Source organism: Rhineura floridana, chromosome 9 (genome assembly GCF_030035675.1).
Source record: "Rhineura floridana isolate rRhiFlo1 chromosome 9, rRhiFlo1.hap2, whole genome shotgun sequence".
Classification (NCBI taxonomy): domain Eukaryota; kingdom Metazoa; phylum Chordata; class Lepidosauria; order Squamata; family Rhineuridae; genus Rhineura; species Rhineura floridana.
Window position 1 is genome coordinate 25,956,671 of NC_084488.1, and position 16,138 is coordinate 25,972,808.

Sequence of the window (16,138 nt, forward strand, 5' to 3'; positions counted from 1 at the left end):
TATCTCCCACTTCTATAATCTCTGTCTGTCCTTGCTTCTTCATCGTCTTCTTCTCCATGCCTGCTTCTCTCTCTCTCTCTCTCTCTCTCTCTCTCTCTCTCTCTCTCTCTTTCTCTCTCTTTTTTTTCCTCAATGGGTAAGTCACTCAATTTAGCCCTTAATGATGTCATTATATTGTGCTTTCCCCCCACGCTCACATTCTACATCTGTGATGGCCGCTGGTGGAGACAAGGAAACGTATGTTGTAATGCAGGCAAATGTAATGTCAGAAATTTAACGAAGTGTTGTGGAAGACAAAGGGCAGCACCCCTGTGTGATTTTTAATGTGTCTTTTCAATCTTAAACCCTCTAAATCAAACAATCTAGGTCATTTATTATTATTATTTATTTATCTATTGCTGATAAATGAGCAATTTATGTGTCAAAATAAATCTTAGCTTGGAGCTCTTCTTTGGAGCCAGCTAAGGAAACAATTTCCCTTTCTTGTGTCATAATTCCTGTGTAATAGCTTGCATTGAAATTCTCTACAGGAAAGGTATCAGAAAGAGCAGGACAAGTTGAAAGAAGAATGGGAAAAAGCACAAAGAGAAGTTGAAGAGGAAGAGCGCAAATACTATGAAGAGGTATGAAGGGAAGAGATGCAACTGTGTTGTGGTTGTATTGTCTTGTGAGGCTAGATGGTGGCTGTATTATTTCATTTGTCTTGTCCTTTTTATGGCAGAATCAGAATCAAAACATTGGAAGGTATCTCAGAGGTCATCTAGCCCAACCTTCTGCTTAGAGCATAATCTGAGGTGCAAAGTGCAACTACAGTTTCACTGACAGATGACTGACCAGGCTCTGTTTAAAAACCTCTTAAATACTTCCAGTGAAGAGGAGCCCACAGATTCTTAAGGCAGTCTGTTCAACTGTTGAGCAGCACTTACTGTTAGGAAGATCCTCCTAGTGGCAGCTGGTGAGCCCATGTCAGTAGGGCAGTGGAATCCGCTCTGGGTTGTAGTCCAAACTTTTCAGGAGCTGTCCAAAGTGCTGAAGTACCTTGGACAACTCCCTGAAAGTTCAGATTAAAACCCAGAGCAGATTCCACTGTCCCACTGACATGGATTTACCAGCCGCCACTGATTTCTCCTAAAGTTTAGCCAAAAACTGTGTCCTTGCATTTTCCATGCATTGCTTCTATTCCTTCCCTCTGGCAGCCCTTTAGATGTTTGAAGGTTACCCCCCCACCCCAGCGTCTTCTCTTTTCCAGTCTAAACATACCCAACTCTTTCAGCCATTCCTCATAGGAATTGTTTTCCATATCCTTCAGTATCCTGGGCATCTCCTCTAGACACACTGCAGTTGGTCAATGCCGTTCCTAAAATGTGGCACCCAGAACTGGCCCCAGTACTCCAGAAGTGGCCTGACCAGTGCAGAATAGAGTGGAACTAGTACTTCTTATGATCTGGAGACTGTGTGTGTGTGTGTGTGTGTGTGTGTGTGTGTGTGTGTGTGTGTGTGTGTGTGTGTGTGTGTGTGTGTGTGTGTGTGTGTGTGTGTAAAAATGCAGTCTGAGTTTGCATTAGCTTTTTAGCAGCCATGTTTGTTTTCCAGCTGAGGCACCTTGTGAAACACAAATGTCTAGTCATACTATTTCTTTGTTTCTTTGTTTGTTTTGTTTATATTCCACCCTTCCTCCTAGTGGGAGCCCAGGGCAACTAGCTAAATGAAACTTCCACAGGCAGTGTGCCATTTTGTACCATCTGTTAGTATGAGACATGCGCTAGCAAAGAAGAGGTGCAGAATTCCTAATTCCTTACTAGTCAGCTTCCCAAAGGCATCAGCTTGTCTGCTGTTTGAAACAAAATGCTGCACCTTGGGACTGATCCTGGTGGGGAAACTGGTTTTTGTTTTTCTATCCCTGATTAGCCTTGTATGCATTTAACATTCAGTGTCTGTGTACACACCATACATTTAAAGCACATGTCTTCCCCCAAAGAATCCTGGGAACTGCAGTTTACCCATCACACACCTACAGTTCCCAGCACTATTAATAAACTACCATTCCCAGGATTTTTTGGGAAAGTCATGTGCTTTAAATATATGGCATGTACGCAGCCGACATTGAAATGGCAAGACTCAAAACTATGAGAATCTTCGGTTGTTGACCTGGGCTGCAGATTTATGAGTCATTGTGTTTGACAGACCATCCACAGAATGGCCAGAATGTAGTAAATCCACACTTAACCTGGATGTTCGACACACTAATCAAATACTCTCTGATCAGCAATCGCAACTTAATCTTCTTTGGGTAAACATAATGTCTTCCCCATGGTGCCACATTGTACGAAGCAGAAAGGCAGGTGTACAAAACCACAGCTCAGACTGATGCTTGCTAGATCCTTGTCCTGCAGCGTGCACTGCTAAGGATACAAGGCGTAGAACGTTCTCCTTATATGTGTTCTGCAGGGTTTAGAAGACCAATGTTCCTATGCATGATTTCTGTTGACCTGCTAATTGCACTCTGCTATTGGAAGCTTCAAAACTAAAACCATGTGTTTGGATTCTCAGCTTGTAAAAAAAAAAAAAGTAGGTCCTTGGCCAGCAATATTTGTAACTAGCTCACCTTGCAGTATGAGGTGATGTTCCTAATAATCAGGATAGCCTGTTCCTGCCTCCACCATATCACCTGATCTAGACACTCCAAATGAATGCTGAGAATCACACAAACATACTTGCTTGCTTTGTAGTGTTCTGTGTCGAAGATTCAAGAATTTAAAATATTGTGATCTGTATTGGGGATGGGAGGCGGGGGAAGAGCATGGAGCTGGAAGTTAAATAGCCGGTAGGGCCAGGCAGCAGGGAAGATTAATCTCTCAAGAGATGAACTAAGAGCTCTGCAAAGCACCAAAGACCTCCTCCTTTTTGCAATGTTAAATTAAAAAAAATCTTTCATTTTAAATTATAATGTATACCTTGCTCCTAGTCTCTTCCCTTCTTCTCTCAACCTCTCCCCCATCCTGTTCCTGCCCCAGGAGGAATCAGAAAGGGTCACATTTGAGTCCTATATTGCCTGATTCCTAATTATGGTTTATGGAGCTGGCTTTTATGCCAAATATTCTACATGGTACTCCATTGACATCTGTCCCTCTTCTCTAGGAACGCAAGATCATTGAGGATACTGTGGTTCCATTCACAGTTACTTCAAGCTCTGCAGAACCCTTGTCCACATCTTCCTCTGTGACAGATGGAAATGGGACTATGGTGAGTTCACTGCTGGAAATGGAAGATGGAGAAGGAGGTGGCTAAAATGAAGGTTTTGATAGAACAAAGCTTTATAAAAATGTAAAGTTAAAACATATTTTGAAAACAACAACAACCCTCCAGTAGATTACAAGAAGGATAAGCAAGTTGCACTTAGCTGAGCTTGGCTTAGGCTGTGCTGCAATCGGAACTCTTGCCCAGCAGGAGTGGGGCATCCAGAGGACGAGTGTGCACACATACACCCCTCTCCTGTTGGCCAGGTCAAAAGGTGCAGGAGGACAGATAAATATGCATTTTTCTGTGCCAGATCCCAGGCTGGTGCAGCACATTAGTCTGGATCAGGCCTGCTGCAGTCACATAATGGCAGCAGGATCAGCTCAGGATACAGCAGATTCTTTGCCAGTTCGTCTTTGTCCCCCCCCCCACACACACACACACATACACTCAAAATGGTAGCTTGCACCTGGCTGCAGTTTGGGCAGATGCATTAAAGCACTCCTTCATCGTTATCCAGGTAGGGCTAAGTGGAGGGACATCTCTGCCTTATCTAAGCCCCCTCCAGTATCGCAGATCAGAAAGTTGGATTGGACTGCCAACTTTGAAAGCAATGTTTAATTAAAATATCTTGCGATTGTATCTTTCTGTTCATGGAAGAATCCCTACTGTGAATAGAAGAGATTTGGGTCCAGCTGTGCTTCTGCAAGTAGAAGGTGCAGGCAGGCAATTTTAGATTATTCCCATTCACCCAGTAAAACCCCCATACTACCTCCCACTGTGTTGCAGGAAGGTCGTCAACCCTCTGGAGTCTATTTTTGGGGAACACTGTGAGAGGAGGTTACAGAGGAAGGGGGAGCGAAGACCTAAGACCCTGTTCATGAGCATAAACCTTTTATTTTGAGTGAATACAATGTTTAACAACTGGGTAACTTGGATTGGATATAGCTTAAAGGGGGGGGGTCAACAGCGTAACAACTATGGCTGAATTCCTAGCTGATAGATAGATATAATATCATGCTATGATTAAAAAGGCTTATCTGTGCTCTGACACATGATATTCCAGCTGACAAACCTTGGTTTGCAATCAGCGGGCAAACCAGAATCAGAAACCATGATTTGAAGTGGCTTTGTACTAATTTATGGTTTGGTGTGATGTCTGTATTCACAAATCATTGTTATGGTAATTCCTCTGCTTTACCATGGAGACAGAAGTGAACTTACAAAGCCGTGCACTGAGTGGTGGGGAAATGAAAATGATTTGTCTATTGCAGTTTTGCAAGCTCAAATCGTAGCTTGGTATGATGACAATATTGATCCTGTGTTGGCCATCTGACCACCTACAGTTTCCAAGACAACGTTATGTGGCATATCCTAATTTAGTCAAGATATGTGTCTATACTGCTTTGGCCCAAAGGAAAGGACTTACTGCTTTGGGAACGTATTGCCATATGTGGTGGGGTTGCCTAAAGATTCAGGAATTTTCTGAGAACGTATCGGTGAAGTGTAGCAAACTGGTTGGGTACTCTATTCTTTTAAAAAACACTCTAGAATTATTTACTGTTGTTGATGAACAAAACAAAGCAAAAACAATTAAAGAGATGCTTAACTCTTAACTGGTAGCTGCAAGAAATGCAATAACAAAGCATTGGAAGGATGAAGATGAATGTATGATACAAGAATGGTATAACTATGTCTGGAATAACATACTAGCTGAGAGGCTGCCCGTACAAATTCAGGCATTGAGATGGCTGAACTATGAAGATGCTTTTGTGGACCAGTGGTATGGCATTATTAAATGTGCGAAGAGACCAAATGAAACTGTAACATCACACCACACTATGGTGTGATCTGCTGGAGTGAAGAAGAAGAAAAGGACACAATTCATTAACCATCTCTGTCAAACCCGAAAGTATAATGTACCACATGATGTACTGTTGTTGTTTCTAAAAAATCATTTTGTTTGTTAAATAAATAGGTTTTTTTAAAAAAAAAAAGATGTGTGATTATCATCTCTCTTGCTCTTTGGTAGAATATGGTAGATGTGAGCTACTCTGAAGCAGAGGATAAGCAAAAGGAAGATAGAACACTGAAGAAATTATTTTTTGGACAAGATGGTGCAGCCTTTTCAAAAAACAAGGAATATGAGCCATGGAAGGAAAACATGAGGTGTGTGAAAGAAATAACATTCCATAGGGTATGTTTGCATAGGCATTTTTTCCAAAAGACTATATCCAGGAGGAGCTTGAGCCATCTTCCACCAGGGAAGATATGGTTGTTTTATTTTGGATAAGATAATGGCCGGAAACAGGAAGCAGGAGATATGCATGATTCCTCTTTGCATCTTTGTTATATCCAGAGCTGTTCTGAGGGCAGGTTGACACATACATGTTCATTACTAGATGACTTGATAACGTCATTTTTGGGTTTTCATAGGAACATAGGAAGCTGCCTTACACGTAATCAGACTAGTCCATCCAGTTCATTATTGTCTACACTGACTGGTATCTTTCTTTGTAAAATGTGGTTTCTGTTTATCAGCACTGCAAATAAGGAAGAATATCTAGAAACCAGTAAACAGAAAGGAAATGAGCAAGTTACCCAGATATCCAGACCAGAATGTCTGCTGCCCACTGAGATGACTTTGCCATTACATCAAGGTATGTGAAGATTTTTTAAATCTCTCTTAAAAAAACAACTTGCTACAAGTTGAAAATGCGTTTGCATTGAAAAGAGAATGTAGTATTCTTCTTGCTAGTATTATATGTCTTGTTACTGTCAGGCCCAGGATGGGACTCAGGAACCAGGCTTGTGGTTGAAAGCAATTCAGTTTTTATTAAGGTAATATCCAAACATAGACTGCTCCTTCTCATGAAGCAACACAAAGTTACAGGTCCTGCGACGTGGAAGAAAGTTGACAGAGCAAGGGACCGCTTTCCCGCCTGTCTCTTAAGAGGGGGGCAAACGGGCGTGAAGCCTTTCGCTCCTCCTTACCGGACCCTCGGTCACCACCCTCCTGCCCCCCTTCCTTTCCTGTCTTTTCAACTGTCTTCGCGTACGTGGCGACGGGGGAAGCACAGGTCCCTCCTCTTCTGAAGTCTCTGACTCTGGTATGGGGGAGAGAGGGGGGTCAAGCTTCAAACTATGTTGCAATTTCTCGCCGCTTTTCTCTGGCTCAGGAGGCAGCGTGGGAACTTCGAGGGAAGACTCCAGTTCTGTGAGACCATCAAGGTCTTCGTTGCTATGCAACGCTATCTCTGGAATTTCCTCTCCTTCTCCAGTCCGCTCTAACGAACTGGGCCCCTCCTCCTCCGTTTCTGAATCCTCATACCCCCAACCTGGCACCTGGACGTCTGACGCCCTGACAGTTACGTTTAGAGGACACTTAGAGAATGCACATACTTTTAATTGAATTGTTCAAAACTGAACCTCTTTATGCAATGTTAAAATAAAAATGTTAGCAATATACACTTCACATTTCTGAAATTACATACAATTTAAGCCAGAGCAGTTAATAACCATTAATGATCTCTGTTGTTATTTGTGCCTCTTACTATTATGACAATCTTCAAACATTATGCCACAATAATCCTCATAGTATTGTTGCACGCCTCCCCCAATCTCCGAGCGGTGAGATGTCCGGGGTCCCTGCACTCCTCCAAGGTTTGGTTTCCTTTGGGAAGAAGGTCAGTGGAGACTTGCGGTGTCTTTATGAAATATGGTTTGTTTGTTTATTTACACACATTCCAACCTGAGCTTATTATGGAGGGGGTTCAAGGCATCAGCAGTCCAATATTCAGTTTTTCCATCTGGGTTGCAGGAGGCTCTCTGCCTGCCTTCAGTCACCAGCCTTCTCTAGACACACTCAAACTACAAGCCTCTGCTGGGCTCCAGGAAGGGGGGGGATCCTCTCCTGAAGAGTTTCAATGACAAGAGGGTCTTCCTGGCCCATTCACCGCTGCTAGGCAACTGATAGACCCATTATCCTACCTGGCCAATCTATTTGGTTAACAAAAGACTCATTTGACCAGCAGAGCCAGCCCCAAGGCATGGGATTCCAAATCAGAGGCTGGAAAGGGGACCCACAGGAATCATCCATCCCAACCCTCATGCTCATAACACTATTTAAGGTGCCACAAGTCTCTGCTGTTTAGTATGATGATACTTCTGTTAATCTACATTTAATAAAATGACACAGACAAGACTCTACCATTCTGTGATGATTAGACATGCATGTGAAGCATTCCTAGGTGCATGAATTAGGTCTAAGGTTTAAACTTCAAAAATCTCTACCAAAGTAATGTTTTTTCACTTCAATTGAGCATAGAGTCCCAAAAGGTTTTGCTTACTTTTATGTAACAGAAAGAAAACTCCTCAACTTTAGGACCTACATCTAAGTATTTCAGAGACTTATCTGAAGTTTACTTTAATATAATCTGAAGTTCTGTCACAACCACATGATGTGATTGGCAGATCTTGTCTTCTCTGACACAGTTGCTGGGTTCCCCAACTCAATAAATTACTTTCAGTTCTCTCAAAAGCGAAAAGTGGGCATTACAAACCTGCCTGAAAAGTCTATTTCTTACCACTCAGCTGCAAAACTCAGACTTCAGTCCACTTCATTACCCAACCTTCAAATTGTTTGTATCCAGTATCTAGTAGCTACCAGCCATCAGAAGCTAATCAGTACTCATTTAAGCAAGCATCTTCCAGCCTTTAAAACCCATTTTGTGTCTCTGAACAAAACTGTTTCCCCAAATTCACCATCCCATTTGCAGGTGCAAAGGGGAGAGGGGGAGATTTTGACAATTATTCTGTGGTTAGATTAAATGTGGCAACAGGGTCAGGGGATTTAACCTGTTGTGGTGCAAGTAGAGGAAGTAGTGTTTTCCTTTTCTTTTTTTTTGCTGCTGCCAGAGGTAACAACCAAGAATTACACAACATAGTGCTGTTCTAGGGGCATTTGTTGCTGGGGGAGGAGGGTAGCATGGCACTGCTTGCAGGCAAATCTTGAGATGAACTCTGCTATTGTCATCACAGATAAGTTTAAAAGAAACAGCGCTGCCACAACAGTTAAACCGCCCCTTTTCCCCATTCCCTCAGTTTTGTCTCACCTTTCACCCCAGCTCCTCTCTCACTTCAAGGCACGTATTATCCATGGAGAACTTTCAGCTCAGTCTTACTTATAAGGGCACTTCCATACAGTTGCTATTTTAGGGATGGGATTCAGTTGTATACCAGCAAGTTCAATTAAAGTGGATTTGGTGCTCTTGCACAACAAACCCATTCCCTCCCCCCCCCAAATCAGACTTTTTGTGGTAAGGAAAATGTAGTGGAAATTGGGATAACAGTTGCTTGATACAATGTCCCATAACCTCCCTGCACATAAATCAGGATGAATGCTCAATCAACAGGTAGTCTGGAAGCAACTTGCAGGGAAGACTAAAGACTTGGCTTATTAAAGCTTGCTGAGGGGGTCTGACCGGGTGGATCCAGAGTGTGGTCAATGCATCATTGCGGGAGGGAGTTGTTCCAGCCACCTTAAAAGAGGCAGTGATCCAACCACTCCTGAAAAAACCCACCCTGGACCCATTGGTTTGTGACAACTACCAACCGGTTGCAAATACCCCCTTTTTAGGGAAGGTGATTGAGAGGGTTGTGGTGCAGCAATTGCAAGTACTCTTGGATGAAACAGATTATCTTGACCCATCCCAGTCTGGGCTCAGGCCTGGTTATGGGACTGAATTGGCCTTGGTCGCCCTGATGGATGACCTTTATCGAGAGAAGGACAGGGGGAGTGCAACCCTGTTATTCTTACTTGATCTCTCAGCGGCTTTTGATACCATTAACCATGGTATCCTTCTGGGCCGACTTGGTGAGATGGGTATTGGAGGCACTGTTTTACAGTGGTTCCGATCCTATCTCCATGGTCGCTCTCAGAGAATGGCATTGGGTGACTGTCTTTCGGCCCCCTGGCAGTTGTGCTGTGGGGTGCCACAGGGTACCATCTTGTCCCCCATGCTGTTTATCTATATGAAGCCCTTGGGAACAGTCATCAGGAGCTTTGGGGCTAGGTGTCAGCAGTATGCTAATGATACCCAGCTCTATTTCTCCATAACATTGGAATCAGGAGAGGCCATGCAAGCCCTTGACTGCTGCCTAGACTCGGTGGTGGGCTGGATGAGGGCCAATAAACTGAGTCTGAATCCTAGCAAGACGGAGGCACTGTGGGTTGGTGGTTCCGAGTTCGGATAATTGGTCAGTTGCCTGCTTTGGATGGGGTCGTACTCCCCTGAAAGAGCACGTCCATAGTCTGGGGGTGCTCCTGGATCCATCTTTGTCGCTAGAGGCCCAGGTGACCACAGTGGCTAGGAGTGCCTTTTACCAGCTTCAGCTGGTAAGACAGCTGTGGCTGTTTCTGGATGGGGATAGCCTGACCACTGTTGTCCACGCACTGGTAACCTCCAGGTTGGACTACTGTAATGCGCTCTATGTGGGGCTGCCCTTGAGGTTGGTCCGGAAGCTGCAGCTGGTGCAAAATGTGGTGGCAAGACTACTCACTGGGGCAGGGTATCACCAACATGTTACCCTGCTGCTGAAAGAATTGCACTGGCTGCCCATTTGCTACCGGGCCAAGTTCAAGGTTCTAGCTTTGGTGTACAAAGCCCTATACAGCTCAGGACCAGAATACCTAAAAGACCGTCTTACTGTTTATATACCCAGTCAATCACTGTGCTCTGGAGGTGAGGGCCTCCTGCAGATACCATCTTATTAGGAGGTTCGTTCTGCACAATATAGGAAACGGACCTTCCATATGGTGGCACCTACCTACTCTGTGGAATTTTCTCCCTTTGAATATTAGGCAGACGCCATCTCTGCTATCTTTTCGGCGCCTTTTTTTTTATCATTAATTTTTATTCAAATTTTCAAAGACAAAAAACAAAACAAAACAAAAACAATTAAACAATAAAATAAAATGTTGACTTCCAATTTGTCGCAGATCAGTTATAGGTCTACAATATTTAACAATCCTGTCTCTAAAATTATATTATAAAATCACTTTCCTCCAGTAGTTATCTTAATTAATCATCAAATCTCATAAACATTACTTTATTCTTTCCACAAAAAGTCAAAGAGAGGTTTCAATTCCTTGAGAGAGATATCTTTCAATTTTTCTCCAAATAAACATGTCGCTTAATCCATCTGATTCAAATCTGTTAGGCCCAATAATTTCAATAGCCATTCTTCCATTATCTGTATTAATTCCATCTTCCATCTTCAATAATCCTGTTAAGTCCAGTAATTTCAGTAGCCATTCTTCCATTATCAGTATCCCATAATAATCTTGTTGTCATAGCCATAGTCCAAATAAACATATTGATTAATCCATCTCGTCAAATCTGTTAGGTCCAATAATTTCCATAACCATTCTTCCATTATCAATATTAATTCCATCTTCCATCTTCAATAGTCCTGTTAAATCCAGTGGTTTCAGTATCCATTCATCCATTATCAGTATCCCATGATGATCTTGCTGTCATAGCCATAGTCATATAACAAGAGTCTGATGGGAATTTCCCCTATCACAAATATGTCCTTGCCATCAATTCTGAATATGTTGCTGAAATATTGTTGTAAAGTCACATCTCTGCTCTTCTTTTTTACAAAATGCACTGGCTCATCTCTTAAAAGTTTTTCCATTGCCACATATTTGTAGTTAATTCCATAAATTTTTTCTATGTCAAGCCCCATCACATCATTCCAGTCAAGAATTCTGAATATGTTGCTGAAATATTGCTGCAAAGTCATATCTCTGTTCTTCTTTTTTACAAAATGCACTGGCTCATCTCTTAAGAGTTTCTCCTCTGTCACATATCTGTAGCCAACTCCATAGATTTTTTCTATGTCAAGCTCCATCACATCATTCCAGTCCAGAAAATTATCCAAGACATTGATAACTTTACCACCAAAATCTTCATTAATTTCTTCAGAGAGAACGTTGAATTCCAAACAGTAAACTTTATTTCTAACATCCATAAACTCCAAATCTTTTTCCAATTTCACATTTGTTCCAATCTCCAGGGCTTGTAGCTTCCCTTTAATTTTTCTTTTCTCATCTCTAATCTCATCAAACACCTCTCTCACAGAATCTCCTATTTCTTTAAGCTCCTGCGTCATTTTGTTAAATTCAATTTTCATCTCCTGTCTACCCTGTCTCAGGGTTTGTTTCGTTATCTCAATCTCACCCATTATTTTCTGAAACATAATTTCTTCCATGGTCTCAATCACTTTCCTGGTTGTCATTCTTAAAACCACAGAAACAAAAATTATTTCAGCCACAATTGGGTTGATATTAAAGGCTTGCTGACATCAGTGTAGACAATACAGCCTGCCTTATCTTTTATGTGTTCAGGAATACAAAACAAACTTAGTTCCCAACATCAAAACAATTAGTGGCGTCATGAACAAGCAGATTTGTCAAAATGAAATAGACTCCAAAAAAAATATTTTTTTCCCCCTCCTCGAAATAGAAATCCCTCTTCCGTTGGTATCTTTAGAATGCACCTCCAGGACAGCTTTTTGCAATAAAAACAAATATAAGCTTTTTCGATTTCTTTCCTCCTTAATTTCGTGAGTGAAAGAGAAAAGCCATAACTCACCCAGAAGTTCTTCACAGCTGATTCATTGACAAATCTCTTTTTTGCTGCAACAATTTAAACCAAGTGAAAAAAGACAATAGAAAGAAGGATGCTTATCTGCCTGTTAGAGTCCGTTTTTCTTTGAAGAAAAGATAAACATGTCGCTGTAATCAGCTAGAGCTTGATGAAAGTCCGTCCGGCATTGCAGTTTGAACCTTCTCTCATAAATAAATGAAATCCAGTCCTCCCCACAAAAACAGGCTTTGTGGTTAATCTCTACGTTTCTCCCTGTCCGGGAGAAAATCTTTACCAGTCAAAAAGAACGTTTTGACTGATTTTAAAGCTGAAAAAGCTTCTTCTGAGACGAGAGCTCGACTCAGAGGCAGCACAGGCAAAGCAACCCTTCCCGGAAGTCATCTTTTCGGCGCCTTTTGAAGACTTTCCTCTTTCAACAAGCCTTTTAAGTTGAGACCTATCCCAGTCTGCATCTGTTAGAATTACTTGTTAATATTTTTTTAATAATGTTTTTAACCCTTTTTTTAAAGATGTTTTTAAAGGTTTTCTTTTAAAAAGTTTTTAATGTTTTGTTTTAGTGTATTTTGGGGTCTGTTTTTGTGATGTTTTGGAGTGTTTTTAGTGCTTCTGTTTGCCGCCCTGGGCTCCTGCTGGGAGGAAGGGCGGGATATAAATCAAATAATAAATTAATTAATAAAAAAATAAAAGGCCTTCTCTGCACAGTCACAACAATCATTATCTGTATATTATTTTAGCAGCTTTAGGACTTCTTTCATTTTTTTTTTTTTAGTGTTGAAAAATGCCCCTCTGTCAAATAGCAGCTTTATTATACAAACATTTGCTTAATTTGAATCTCTCTCTTCAGATGTGCCGTGGAATCAGCAATTGTTAACTAAACAGAGCCCACATATTTCAGACACAACACAGAAAAACTCTCCATTGGAACATAATTTAGATCTGCCAGTCAGTTCCACAAGAGAAAGTAGGAGGTAGGTATCAGTCTTCCTTATTAGCTTCCTTGACTAACTGGTATAGTTAGAGAGTGTACTGTCAGCTATGATATCACAGACCCCTCAGTCAGGGACTCTGGGGAGGAGGAGGTTTTCTTAAGTCCCACCTTCCTTGCCCAAGGCATACTCTAAGCAGAGCAACTACTAAGCCACCCACGAAGAGAATGTGCCATCTGACAGGTAGGCTGGACAAAATGGTGGATCATGCAGTAAAATGGATTGTACAGCTTCAGAGAGCAGGGGGGAGATTGCATGATTGAAGACTTAGTAGTAGTAGTAGTCGTAGTCGTAGTAGTAGTCATAGTAGTAAACAACCCTTCCTGCACGCAGAAGACTAGCCAAGCCACCCTAAAATGACCATTAGAACTTACAATTCTCCTGCTTCAGTTGGAAAAAAACATGTCCAAGAAAAATTTACCACATGATCTGGGGTAAGATTGGGTCTGGAGCCTGAATCCTCATACTTCCCATTGCACCAATCCTGTCTGAGGCAGCATAATGTCATCCTAGTCTAGAGGCTGCTTGAAGTATGAGGCTCCTCCAAGCCCTGGCATGCCCCTTTAAGATTTCTTCTGACTCTCAGTTGAGTGGCAAACGTTATACTTCTAACTCTTCACTAGAGTTTTCTTCTGTTTTGTGCTTCAGGGTGGGCTGTCAAGAGAGCTCTAGAACTGGGCCATCATCACCCTGTTCTCCTGCCATTCAAAGCCATTCACCCAACAGGTATAAAAGGTCAATAAGGAATTTTGTAAGCTAATGAACTGCTTTACAAAGTTATAATTTCAGCTAAGACCTTCTAACTGGTGAACACAGCTTGAGTTATATGGGGGGTGGTATAGATATATATGGTGTTCCTGAAAATATTTATCACACTGGACAATATTTATGAGCTACTTTTACAAATAATCAGAGTTTGCTTCAGTGCTACTCTGAGTGGAGCCAGGACTTAAGGGAAATGATTGATACAGCTGCAGTAGCCTAACAACCCACCATGAACATGTAGCACATCCACACAGTGTGCGGAAGATCTAATGCAGTAACTGTGATACTAGCCCATGCCTGTGGGTGCCTCAGCCTCCATCCATTTCCTCCTATACCACATAGTTGACAAGAGTGACCGTGGAACCAAAACAAACTGTGCTGCAGTATGTTCATTAACCATTAGGGGGTGCTCTGGTGAAGAAAATACTTCTCCTTTCCAGGAGATTCTTCCTGCAATTTGGTTGAGCAGTACAATTGCCAACCAGGAGCACAGGCAGCCAGGCGCCATACACGATGTTTCTCCAACTGTAGGGAGGGCCTCAGCTTTGAGATGTGAGAGGTCCTCAGAGGCTGGATTGCCTGCTTAGCTGTCCGTGGTTGAGCAATTGCTGTGTGCTCAACTCATTGGCTAGCAGGTGGGGGGACAACAAATACGCTTTTTCAACGCAATGGCAGCTTGCCTCCCATGCCAAACAGCAGCTTTGTGGGAGAGGGCATTTGCATTGGGACTGTGACATGGAAAGAAAGGGTTAAATCTGTTGTTGTTGTTGCCACCATCATTGTTTTAGGTCTGTCAGTGGAAAGAAACTCTGCTCCAGCTGTGGACAACCTCTTGGGAAAGGCGCTGCCATGATTATTGAAACACTCGGTCTTTACTTCCATATTCAGTGCTTCAGGGTAGGATTCGCCAATGCTTATTCTCCCTGACTAAAGGCTGGCCTACCTATTGCCTTAACCTTGCAGCAAAAAGCTTCTGTATGGTAACTCCTCTCAACGCAGTTGGGATGCCTGGGGCAACTTGCCATGTGGATGCTATCCCTTCCCTGTCAGGGCATCCTGAGCATCTGTGTGGCAAGCTACTCTAGACAATACAGTCAGAGTGAATCCCCACCAGAGGTACTTCTATGAAGATGGACCATTAGAAACATTGCATAATGGTTACATCATATCAATTTCTCTATGGGGATTTTGGCTTTGTCTTGTTTTGTTTTGAAGAACCTAGTTAGTCTGTTGGTTTTTACCACTCTCTTTGTGGCTTTTGCAGGGTGGTTTGTTGTGCCTGAAATAGTATGCGTCTCTCTTTTCCCCAAGCTATTTTCTTCTTTCTGCGGCTTTGGCCTCCTATTTTCTTTGCTACCACCTCCTTGTTTCTTGTTTCCTCCTTGTTTTTTCTGTCTTCAGGCCACTTCCTATTTTGTATTTAGCTAGGACTACAAAATGTAGGTCAAACATGAATGGTGCACATCTATCTATCTAGCACCCCATTTCACTTGAAAGCAGATGTGAGTGCCAGTGATCAGCCTTCCTCCTCATTCATATGTTTAATGGGATAGGAATAACTTTACATGCATATTTCTCAGGGCATGGGGCTGGCCACTGTTAGAAACAGAAATGTAGTGCAACCTTTGTCAGCCTAGTGCTCTCTAGATGTTTTAGACCACATATCCCATCCAATAAGAGTTCAAAACATCTGGAGGACACCACATTGGCAAAGGTTGGTGTAGTGAATGTGAGTGTCAAGCTTGGACTCTGCAGGGAGGAGCTTGTGAAATACCATTTGTCTTTTAACCCAGAGAAAAAGTCAAGGCCAAATGGCACATCTACACCACTGACTTAAGCTACCATTTCCTCTCCCTAGGGAATTCTGGGAACTGCAATCCTATGAAGGGGAGGAAGGGGTATATCAGAGTGAAAATTCTTATCACTCTCAGTAAAGTACAATTCCCAGGATTATTGATGGGTGGGGCACCATGACAGTTAGGGTGGTATAAAACCAATATAGGTTTGTAGTGTAGATACCCCTGGAGCCCTGCATATATTATTTAACCTTAATTGTATCCACTCTTTATGAAAAAATAGTGTGGAATTTGCAAGGAACAACTTGGAGATGCAGCGAGTGGAACAGATGTCCGGATTAGAAATGGTCTTCTCAACTGCAATGATTGTTATATCAGATCCAGAAGTAAGTACCAATGGGTGGCATCAATTTGATATTTATCGTGTGTGTGTGTGTTTTCTCCAACATCGCATACTGCATTCACCTTGCAAATATGTCCAGAGCCTGTACTACCATCCCACAAAAACTTTTACTGCCATGCTTGCTAACACACACCAGTCAGGGTAAATCATTTGTGGCACATCAATTGCCTGAAAGAAGCATGCAAACAGACAAGATGCCCTAAGGCACTTTGCAGCACACTTTCTCAGAAGTAAATCCCACTTTGTTCAATGTGCCTTAAAAGTCTTGCGTGATTT

The 16,138-nt window shown here is 42.2% G+C and overlaps 1 protein-coding gene across 16 annotated transcripts in view; it reads left to right on the forward strand.

The window, feature by feature from the left end:
* The window catches only part of LIMCH1 (LIM and calponin homology domains 1), a 272,533-nt gene that overhangs the window by 244,287 nt on the left and 12,108 nt on the right, over positions 1-16,138 (forward strand). For 13 of the 16 annotated variants that reach the window (XM_061585015.1, XM_061585016.1, XM_061585021.1 and 10 more), the window contains 8 exons: positions 531-623; positions 3,139-3,243; positions 5,270-5,406; positions 5,779-5,897; positions 12,757-12,880; positions 13,547-13,633; positions 14,452-14,560; positions 15,743-15,845. In XM_061585015.1, coding sequence (XP_061440999.1) covers positions 531-623; positions 3,139-3,243; positions 5,270-5,406; positions 5,779-5,897; positions 12,757-12,880; positions 13,547-13,633; positions 14,452-14,560; positions 15,743-15,845 — 877 coding nt within the window. The remainder of the gene's footprint in view (positions 1-530; positions 624-3,138; positions 3,244-5,269; positions 5,407-5,778; positions 5,898-12,756; positions 12,881-13,546; positions 13,634-14,451; positions 14,561-15,742; positions 15,846-16,138) is intronic. The other 3 variants (XM_061585017.1, XM_061585022.1, XM_061585030.1) reach the window with 1 other exon arrangement.